Source organism: Octopus bimaculoides, chromosome 7, assembly GCF_001194135.2.
Source record: "Octopus bimaculoides isolate UCB-OBI-ISO-001 chromosome 7, ASM119413v2, whole genome shotgun sequence".
NCBI classification, from domain to species: domain Eukaryota; kingdom Metazoa; phylum Mollusca; class Cephalopoda; order Octopoda; family Octopodidae; genus Octopus; species Octopus bimaculoides.
In genome coordinates, this window is record NC_068987.1 from 61,103,016 (window position 1) to 61,114,939 (window position 11,924).

The window sequence follows — 11,924 nt, forward strand, 5'->3', positions numbered from 1 at the left end:
ATATATATATATATAAGCTCGTCGAAACGCCGGTGTTAAAACGTGGGTAGCTGATGAAGTAGAATGTTCTCTATGTGGCTCGTGTGTTCTCGTCTACGTTTGTTTGCAATGTCCTGTACCCAGATATGCACCTATACATACAGGTGGATGTCGGTATGCACATACCTGTACGTATATATGCATATACTCATTTACTTTTGTTTATATATATATATATATATATATATATGCATATATCCTATGTAATTCTTCGGTCTTAAGGATTGTCGTGGCATTTTCTTTGGCCAGTTATTCGGTTGAAAACCTCTTCTACTATGCCAAAGCTTTTAACACGTGCGATATACGATTTTACGTTCTATACATGCCTCAGGCATTTTTCGACCAGAGCTTGCGTGACTCTTTCTATCTTGCATGTTTTCAATGACATACATCTGTATATTATTGTTCTCCGCCGTATCTCTTCCTGCACCTCTTCTGATGTGTTCAGGTTGACTGTCCGGCCAGTTCTTGTTAGATGCATCTTCGCTCTAGCCAAGTTGGTTTCTGACAATTTCACTTCTGTTCTGCGACACATTTCAGCGAATCCACTGTATGTTTGCTTAGAAGAAGCGAACGACGTTGTTGCTTTAATATTTTTTTTCTTCCTTCTTTGTGGTGGTGACGGTGGTGGTGAAATATGCAGGTGTTTGACGTGAAAGAATTCTTTTTTCTTTCTCTTCACTTTCCTGCGTTTTTTTTTTTTTTTGTTACTCTGGTTGGTCCACGTGATGGCAGTGGTGGTAGCAGTGTTAGTGTTCTCCTCCGCTCCCTCCTCCATGCCACCGTCGGTGTTCATGGTGTTGTTGTCGTTGTTGTTGTTGTTGTTGTTGTTAGTGCTGCTGCTGCTACTGCTATTTTTCCTCTCTGTCTCAACCATATTTGATAGCGGAGGGAAAGAAATTTCGAAAGCGCGGTTACAATAATTTTCAACACCCACGATTTCCGTGGCCATATTGTAAATTTTGTTTAGATTTCTTTTTAAAAAGATGAAATTTTCAGTTATTAAAACTCAAAATTTGCGGGCGAATTTTTTGCCACCCCACCAAGCCCTGGTTGTGGCGAGCTTCGTTACAAAGACAACAGTTCAACAAAGTTTGGAAAAACAAAAGGTAAAACAACAAATTTAAAGAAAATTTAACACACCTCTGAACACGCAGCCGATAGATCTAGACACAAATGATAATAATAATCCTTTCTATTATAGGTACAAAGCCTAAAATTTAGGGGGAAGAGGCTAGTCGATTACATCGACCCCAGTAAACAACTGGTACTTAATTTATCGACCCTGAAGGATGAAAGGCAAAGTCAACCTCGGCGGAATTTGAACTCGGAATGTTCACACGGACGAAATACCGCTAAGCATTTCGTCCGACCTGCTAACGATTCTGCCAGCTCGCCTCCTTAATAAATAAATAAATAAATTAATTAATTAATTAATTAATTAATAATAATAATAATAATAATAATTGTTTCGAATTTTGGCACAAGACTTGCAATCACATCGCCCCTCCCCTCGCTCCTGAGCCGGTTCCTATTTTACTGAACCCAAAACGATGAAAGGCAAAGTTTTCTCGGTAGGGTTTAAGCTCAGAAAATAGAGAGTCAGAAGAAATGCAATTAAGTATTGAAACATTCCTCAACTATAAATAAATGCCCACTTATCATATACCATTGAACTGTATCTTTTGTGAGAAAACTATTTCACTCAGGAGAGTATGGGCACTATCGTAAGCTATTTACTACGATCTCTTGTATCATGATGACAGCATATGATGCAAACACAAGTGCCAAAAGCAGATCTTACTACTTTGATAAATTTGGTCAGTGGTATATTTATAGAATTATCAAACATGCAGTCGTAAGATTATATTCAATGTTTCGTAAAGGTTTGTTGCAAAGGTTTGTTGCAAAGGTTTGTTGCAAAGGTTTGTCTCATCCATTTTCTTGCTTAGTGAAAAGAAACGGTATTGAAGCTCAAGATTTAATAATGATTTAATTTGAAACGCATTCCATATTTTGGTAGCGTAATATTCTAAGCAACATCTTTTCTCTGTGACCGTTGGCAACTTGAACTGGATAAAGATTAAAGCAGTTTCTGAGACATAATTGAAAGATGTTAACCCCTTCAGTTACGGATGATAAAGTAAAACTATTTTTTTTTAAATTTTTTATTTATACCAAAATACTGGTATAATTTATACCAAAATATTGAGTAAATTTTTGAGTAAATATTGAGTAAAATTTATACTAAAATATTGAGTAAATTTTTAAAGAATTCAATATACAATATGCTTAATATTCAGTGTGGATAAATAAAAATTTTGCTTACACTAGGTAAAAATACCAGTTTACTTACATTTGTGGGGTTTACAAGAAGACGCAGCTATCCTTCATGACTTTTGAGCAAACACTGAGTCAGAATCACATGGTCTTGGTTATATATGAGTTTTAGAGGTGTCCAATGAGTTGGTAACTGTGACTCAACTGAATTATAATTTATATTTCTTTTGTAATTTATGCTGAAAAATTGTCCAATTCATTGGAGGGTTTGAACAAGCTAAAACTAGGTGTTGGGATGATAATTTAATCACGCAAGATCTGAGTTTGTAGATATATCCGTTCTTTTATTAATAATCAATGTAGGTCAGTCAATGTAGAATTAAATGCTAAATCTTCTTTGTATTTTTTCTTCTTGTTTTGCAGTATTAAATAATGGCATAAAAACAATAATTTTTCTTAATTCAACTTGGACCGACTATGAGATTTCCTCGTGGAATTTGACAGACGACAACGTCAGCAACAAAAGTAGAACTCCTTTATCATCGCACGTCATTGTAAATTCAAAATCAGAGATGGTTACTACGGAAGAAAACAGTACCTCACAAACCGTACCCTTGTCTGAGATGTGTAAGATCGCAGAAGAATATAGCAACTGGAATTTTGAGTATAAGTATTCAGTTGAGTATTTAAAGGAAGTAGTTTGCAAATGCTACGGAGCCTGTAATATGGTAAAACCGGATATGGATCATATAAAGAAACTAAAAGAGGAATATGAGAATCCATTAGCTCCACATAACATCGTACAATTTCTTCTTGTCATGTGCTCATACTCTTTCCTGCTGTTGATTGGCTTCATAGGTATGTTCTAGATTGATTTATATATATATTTATTATTATTATTATTATTTTCATAAATATTTTTTTTATTTTATTATATCTTCGTTTCGAAGTTTCAGTTGTTTTTCTTTGATAAAAACGTGCGTCGTAAATAGCATGGCTTTAAGACATCGCCTTATGTTGGAAAGTTCATAAACAGTAATGAAGTACACACCAACATACCATGAAGTACATACCATGAAGTACATACCATGAAGTACATACCATGAAGTACATACCATGAAGTACATACCAACATATCATGTACACTCACTATACGAGTGCATGCGTGCACGCACGCACACATGCATACATCAAATAATCCAGAAAACCACAAGTCCAAAGAACTGTCTTGATTTGAAGAAAAAAGCCTTCCAACTTTGTTGACCGGCTTGAATTCTGAAAAGGTAAAAAACTTAAATCCCAAAGAAACATACATACATACATACATACATACATACAAGCATGCATACGAGCATGCATACATACAAGTATGCATACGAGCATGCATACATACAAGTATGCATACGAGCATGCATACATACAAGTATGCATACAAGCATGCATACATACATACAAGCACACATACATACATGCATGCATGCATACATACATAGACAGAGGCGCAGGGATAACAGCAAAATGAGATAACCGATACAGACTTTGTGGAGTTAACACCGAAGGTATCATAAAGCAGTTGTCACTGTATTATCTATCTATGAGGCATGATGTTGTAGCTAGGACACTGTATTATGAGATCCGTCAGAAGGATAACCTCGGGACCAAAGAAATAAGAACCCACAGTATGATAGAAGCCATAGCCACTCATAATAAAAAGGAGTGCTGGTGAAATGTCCTACTGAAAACAGCTATAAAATGTAGACATAATAGACCTGACATAGTAATTTGGGATAGAGAAGAGAAACTATGTACAGTTGTGGAAATAAGCTGCCAAGCGGATGTTAACATAAAGCTACAGATCAGGGAAAAAGAAAATACCTACGCTGAATTATTGAGGAATCTGCAATTAGTCTATCCTGATAACAAGTTCAGGTTTACACCTGTAGTTATTGGAGCACTGGAATATGTAACGCATTACCCAAATACCAATCTTGAGAAATTAGGCTTTTCAAAACCAGAAAGGAGAAAGCTGATTCGAAGACTACAGATTCGAGACATCACTGAAACTGTAAAAATCTGTAAAGCTTACCAGAAATTTATCGTTTAAGTATATATGAGCATGTCTAGAAATGCAACTGCATGCATGGGAATACAAACTTAAAACTAAACATACAAATCTGTACACACACACACACACACACACACACACACACACATACATACATACATACATATCCTGTTAATGTTGAAATTCCAATGAAACCGGTTCTTTCTCTGTTGGCAAGAAATTTTAAACTAAAACTGAATAATGACACATTTCTTAAGCCAAAATATAAATTTATAACTTCACACAATTAGGAATGTGCCAGCTTAACGGAACTTATCATATAACTTAATTAGCATATTACTTCATCATATAAATTTTTAAAATTATTTCCACCAACACATACTGATTATATCAACCATATGTAAATTTTATTATTTATCTCTTCTCACTGGCAGGTAATATGACAACTATTTGCGGTCTTATTTTTTGGGTGAAATCAAAAGCACCAACAATATATTTCATTTTAAGTTTAACATCAGCTGACCTCATTCTTGTAGTGGTTTGTATCCCTATTAAGGTAAGTTTTCACATTGTTTATTTATACTTTATAAACTGTTATTAGAGTAGTGAAATTTCTACCAATAGTAAGAACTACTTGTTCAGCCACTACAGATATGAGTGGCGGAAGCGGTGAGATTGGCAAAGCGCTTTATTAAGTGTATTCAGCTACTTCCCCTGTTTTGTTTCAGTTTCATCTGTCGTCAATGCGACAAATGCTATTTAACAACATATCAGTTGAGTGAAAAGTAAGCAACGTTTTAAAACATGAAAATCATCACAATATATTTCAACAATGCGGAAATGTTATTCATCAAAGTAAAGACCATTACACTCAACACATTTTTGCCAACGAGTTACAAGTTTGTTTATTCCGTTAACATAAAAATCTGGAGTTCTGGAGCTGATTAACTCTTTGGACGCACTTTCAGCATCGGTTTGATTTTTGAACTCCTTCTCTCGCGAGAAACCATCAAGGTGCTTGAAAAAAGTGATAGTCGGTAGGAGAAAGGTCTGGAGAATTACTACGGCACTCCGTCGGTTATGACGACGAGGGTTCCAGTTGATCCAATCAACGGAACAGCCTGTTCGTGAAATTAACGTGCAAGTGGCTGAGCATTCCACAGACATGTGTACCATTAACGTAGTTCTAGGGAGATTCAGCGTGACACAGGGTGTGACAAGGCTGACCCTTTGAAATACAGGTACAAGAAAAACAGGAAGAAAGAGTGAAAGAAAGTTGTGGTGAAAGAGTACAGCAGGGTTTGCCACGTCCCCTACCGGAGCTTCGTGGAGCTTTGTGTGTTTTCGCTCAATAAACACTCACAACACCCGGTGGGGGGAACCAAATCCGCGATCCTATGACCGGGAGTCCGCTGCTCTAACCACTGGGCCATTGCGCCTTTACTCTGGGGAATAAGTTGAGTGGGGAAGAACTTCGTAGCCAAGTTCCCTCAACTTCTGGAACGTCATTAGTGAAACATATGGTCGAGCATTGTCATGAAGAATGATTGGCCCTCTTCTGTTGACAAGTCTGGGACGGAAGAGTAGCAATTTTTCGTTCATTTTGGCAATTTCATGGCAATATGTTTCTGCGGTAATGGTTTTTCTGGATTTTAAGAATTGATAGTGGATGAGTCCAGAAGTACGTTACCAAACAGTCTTGAAGAGCTCGGGTTTAGGGAAGGTTTTCGGTGCTTCATTTTGGTCCTATCACTACGAAGACCGTTTCTTATTATTGTACAGAATCCACTTTTCATCGCAAGTTACAATACGGTTGAGAAATGGATCGGTCTGATTACGAAGAAGAAGCGACCAACAAATTTCATATTTGCACATTTTCTGATTTTCATTCAAATCGTATGGTACCCATTAGTCGAGTGTTTTTGATTATCCGATCGCATTCAAATGGTTGCAGGCAATTTTCTGGCTAACTTCAAGTTCTTTTGTCTGTTCTCAAGTGGTTTTACGTGGATCTTTATCAATAACGGTCTCTAATTGACCGTCATCGACGACAGATGGGCGTCCGCTACGCTCACGATCTTTAAGGCTCAGGTCTCCACTGCTAAATCGCTTAAACCATTTTCGAGCTGGCAACTCACTGGTCATTTCGTCACCAAACGTTTCCTTGATATCGCGAGCAGTTTCAGCTGCTTTACATCCTTTCTTGAAGTTGAATAGCAAAATTGCTCGAATATTGCGCTTTGACAGTTCCATTTCAGATGATTGTAATAACGGTGTAAAAAATATCAATGTTAATTTATTGATGCATTTGGGCAAGTCTGTGTCTGTATTATCAGACAATTTCAAGAAAATGTTTAAAAAAAAATTCAAAGCTCTGCAAAAATTCGGTACAAATTCTTCATGGCTCAAAATGTTACTTACTTTTTGCTCAACTTGATACTATAATACAGATATCGAGATTGATTCATCTGATTTTATCTCTCCACGTGGATTAAGCTTACATTTAAATAATAACTGAATAATTGTTTCTAGTTTAGGTAGGGGTTAAGTTGAGATTCCAATATTTCAGTACTTTATTTTATTGACACTGGCGAGATGAAAGGCAATGTTGACACTGATGGTATTTGACTTTAGAACGTAAAAGGTTCGAAAAGAATATAGCACTGCATTTTGTTCGACGCTCTAACGATTCTGCCACTTCATCACCTTTCGCTTCTAAATAATAATTGCATCTGATTTCAACACAAGGCCAGTAATTTTGACGAGAGGATATTAATCGATTACATCATCTCCACGACATCAGACTGGTACTTTATTTTATCGATCTTGTGGAGGTGAAAGGCAAAGATGACCGCGGCAGAATTTGAAATCAGAACTAAAGAGCCGGAACCAATATTCTTTTCTTTCTGTAAGCACAACCCCTTAAATTTGTGGGGAGGGGATTAGTCAATTACATAGATCCCAGTGCTCGGCTGGTATTTACTTTATTAACGACACCCCCCCCTCCACCAAAAAAGGATGAAAAGTAAAGTCGACGATCTCAGAAGAAATGCCTCTAAGCACTTTGTCCGGCTTGCTAACGGTTCTACCGGTTCGCGGCCCCAGCCAAAACCATTAATAGTCATTTCTACTATAGACACAAGGCCTGATATTTTGTGGAGAGGTGCTAGTCGATTACATTGACCTCAGTACAAAACTGATACTTCTGCCAGCTCGCTGCCTTATCAAAACCATTAATAATGAAAGGTAATATTTTAAATGAAGTTAAGGCGGCGAGCCGGCAGAATTGTTAGAACGTTGGGAAAAGTACTTAGTGGCATTTCGTCAGCCTTTACGTTCTGAGTTCAAATTCCGACGAGGCCGACTTTGCATTTCATCCTTCTGGGTCGATAAAATAAGTACCAGTTGAGTACTGCAGTCAATGTAATCGACTTACCTATTCTGTAAAATTGCTGGCCTTGTGCCAAAATTTGAAACCAATATTTTAAGTGAACTGTGGCGAAGGCTCTTGAGGAGAAGGTAAATTTTCTGAGTCTCGAAATTACTATGCGGTTTCAAATATTCAGTTGAATCTATTCCATTTCATTTGGTCAGTAAATTCAATGCAAAACATCACACTCTACTCCGTTTAACACTAATGGGAAAATGGGTGTTATGATATTACTAAATGGTGGAGAAAATTAGGAGTGTCACCTCCTCACCATTTTCCCATCCTATAGTAATATGAAACATTATGCCTAGCAACGCGAATACTTTTTTGATAATTAGTGCTTCGATAACTTGCGGTGTTGAGCTTCGAAACGGTACACGAACCCTTCTACAGTATTTAGTCTGTCTGAGATCAGAATTGCCAATAGCTTTTCTCATCCATTGTATCAAATTCTTGGTCCTCATCTGTGCTGGCGTGTGTGTGTGTTGACTCATGAGCAACAGTCCATCCCACTATTAACTCATCACATTCACAATTGTAATACCATGAAGGATTCCATGGCAACGATGAATTCATAACATTACCTGCAACAGCAAAAACAGAAGCAGTAACAGTAACAGTAACACTGTTTTCACATTGCTAACACTACATAATATATTGATTTTGATACAAGCCCATAATTTTGTAGTTAAAGAATATAGTTACTTGAATCGATCCCCATTACTTGATTCGTACTTATTTTATCAGTGCCGTACAGAGTAAAGTTAATCTCAGAGTATAAAGGAACATAAGTTAGTATCACAAAGGTGTTCATATCCAGCAGTTGACTTATTTCCTTTCCTTACATTCATTACCCCTCTGCCCTTAGTACCTTATATAATAATCCATAGGTATTCTGTAACACTGACCATTTCAGAAGCGATTTAGCAATGTTTCGTGCATGAAAATTGAAAAGAAAATGTATACTGATTGATAGAAAACGAATGCATAGGATTTGGCATAAAACTAATTTCAAGTGAGACTTGCACCGACTAACTTCGACCGTGGGTGTCATTTAATTATGATCTGCTGAAAATCGATCACATGTATATTAGTTAACAGCGGTAGCAACATTAGGTACATGAAAACTATGTAGTGCAATAAATTTGTTTACTTTGTAAGAACTTTCAATAAACCTCTCTCTGTTTCTCTCTATCTATCTATCGTCTGATTGTCTGTCTGTCTACCAATCTATCTAAATCTATGTCAACATCAGCTCTTTTTAATAATGCTTTGTTTACACGATAGACAAAGAGGCCATGCTCAACAGGCAAACATTTACATGGTCAACAAACATCAAGTTCCAGATGAATGCCTACTTGAGATTGCTTTGAATTAGATTGTACGAGATACTAGGTATTTCAAATTATCCTTTCACTGGTTTTCGTAATTACACTACGACCTTACTTTGACACCACGTTCAAGGGCTTTAGTCAATCATAACAATAATCTTTCTGTCGCCTTTTACAAATAGTGCAAGTCTTGCCGACACAAACTACAACCAGTCTCCTTGGATTCTGATTTTATTTAAAATCTAAGAGCTGAGTTTGTGTGGAACTGAGCAAAGCCCAAATTCTCGGCGATACAATTAAAAGTTACAAGAAGTCGCTCCAAGGTAACCTTCTTTACAATGCTATACGATGGTAAAGTCTGAGTGGGTTATTAGGAAAAACTGAATGGGCGTGGATCTTCGTCTCTGAAGAGACTAAATCAGGTCGAAACGCCAGTTTCTGACGATTTGACGACGATTTTCTGAGCAAGCTTTGTGTTTATAATAATCTAAGAGAAGTTTCTCTGAAACAAAATATTACGTTCCACGTTTATGTATACACTGGAAATGTTATACACGTCGTTATTCTTACCTTTTAGTTACTTTTCTTTTTTGTATCAGTGCCCTGTAAAATAGAAATAAATTTTTGGCAAGTCAATTTATCGGTCTACGTTCGGTTCTTTAACAAAGCTATTTTCTTTCACTATTCTTTTATTTCCCGTCCATTGTTGTTTATCCTTAAGTCAGCCTTAGTAAATCAAATACATGATCAAAGGAAGACTAGCTATGACTATCCCTTCATAATGTACCCAAACGAAATTGTTCGGCATGTCTCATTTTTAAGACAGTTAATAATGATTTCAATGAAATTTGGTTACTATTTCTAGTATATCAAACGACCACGTAGAAGCACCGTCTTGACGTTCGAGAAAAATGGTATTGTTCTAAACGGTTATGAATGATAATACGTATCTGGAAAAAATCATCCTTGTAATATCTTCTCACTTCTTGTCCTTAAATGCGGAGGTCTGGTAGAATAGGGAAGAATCGGATTAAAACGTGTCTTGATATCGGCACATTAAAAGTAATGGGTGACATAATTGATAGATTATCAAACAAATTGTCATCTGCCATTTCAAAAAGAGGTATCAAAGGTACTTTCCGAGCCTTATGCTTATAAGGCCGATTTCCCGGATTTTATGGCGTATATAACCCTTTGACTTGAGCGGATCACCGGACTCTCGAAGGATTACTCCATTTTGTCAGCTGAGTGAACTGGAGCAACCTGATATGAAGTGCTTTGCTCAAGAGCATAACGTGTTGTCCGGTCCAGAAATCGAAACCACAATCGTACAATCACGAGTGCAAAAACCTTACCACTAAGCCACGCGCCTCCACCTTTCGATATTTAGTTACGACACTTTACGTTCTGAGTTCAAAACTTGTTGAATTCGACTTTATTTTACTAACTTCCAGATTCAGTAAAATCTATTTACTTACTCAAGAATTTTAAGGGTACTATGTCACAATGTTAGCAATCCTTGCTGGTCATGCAATAAGTCATAAAAAACTGTAGAAAACTGTTAAATGTGTTGTACTATTGAGTTTTGTCGGTAAACATTGAGAGCTCAGATCTGAACGCGCTCATCTTCGCCTTTTGTTTCTCTGGTATGCATACAGTATGACCAGGTATGAATTTATTCCTTAATATTCGAAATTTGTTAGCACTGTCGTATTAATTCTCTGTTCTTTTGCATCACATTCTTGATAATCACATCAAACTAATGTGACATCTTAGAAGCAATTGATTATTCCGAGAAATCTATGGAATTAAAAGTAAACCTTTAACTGACTATTGAACCAGTAAAGTCCATGATCTGAAAAAATTGGTAACTGTCTGTAATTATCAATTAATCCAAAAGAGAGATTGTCATAAAACATGGCAATCAACATTCTTTAAATTTTCCACTAGGACCTGCATTTGTCTATGAATTTTCCTACTGAGCCGACATTTGTCTATTTATTCTTTCATGTTAAACAGATGAGACAGTTTCTCCTGTGAAGGGAGTCCATCGCAGTTTGCTTTTCTTTGTTGGAACTGAACTCAACAATAAAGCGAACGAATTACTCGTAAATTCCATAGGCGCTATCGTGTTTATTTCGGTGGATTCTACGAACCACTGTGGGATATATTTTCAGTGAGATGAGATTATGAATGAATGAATGTTTGCTCAACTTAGCTTGAACCAGAAGCCAAATTTCCCGCAAAACTGACTTTACCCTCTCATAAAAGAGAGTATATCCGTTAATGAAGACTTAGATACACTATATCTGAAATAAAAGCACAAGATTGGCACAGCTGTGACATTTTTTATCATATGTTTGCTCAATTATGCTTATCTGCCGCTAAAACAGAAAAACGAAGATTTAAGTGGACTCGACCAATGACAGTTAAGTGTTTTGGTCACTGACACGAGGTAGTGTCGGTTTTGAAATACAGAGTTCCGGTTTCTCGATTTCAGGTGTATGCATCTCAGGTTTTCCATTCGGCTTTCTATTCTATCAAAAAGAAGCCAAAACCACTTCTATCATGACTGCAAACATTAGCATCAGAATATAAACGATTTGAGTGCCCCCACCCCCACCCCATTAGTTAACAGGTTCTTAATCTATTGAGATAAACATTGAACGACAAATGTGACTATGGTGCGTTGTGAAAGACAACTGTAAATAAACATTATAAGACGCTGTATACAATGTGTGGCTCTCTATTCTTTTAACATGACCTAGTATACATACAT

The 11,924-nt window shown here is 36.7% G+C and overlaps 1 protein-coding gene across 2 annotated transcripts in view; it reads left to right on the forward strand.

Moving 5' to 3' along the window:
- LOC106874651 (QRFP-like peptide receptor) overlaps positions 1-11,924 on the forward strand; it is a 55,556-nt gene that overhangs the window by 19,981 nt on the left and 23,651 nt on the right. For both annotated transcript variants that reach the window (XM_052969716.1, XM_014922445.2), the window contains exons 3-4: positions 2,743-3,177; positions 4,819-4,940. In XM_052969716.1, coding sequence (XP_052825676.1) covers positions 2,743-3,177; positions 4,819-4,940 — 557 coding nt within the window. The remainder of the gene's footprint in view (positions 1-2,742; positions 3,178-4,818; positions 4,941-11,924) is intronic.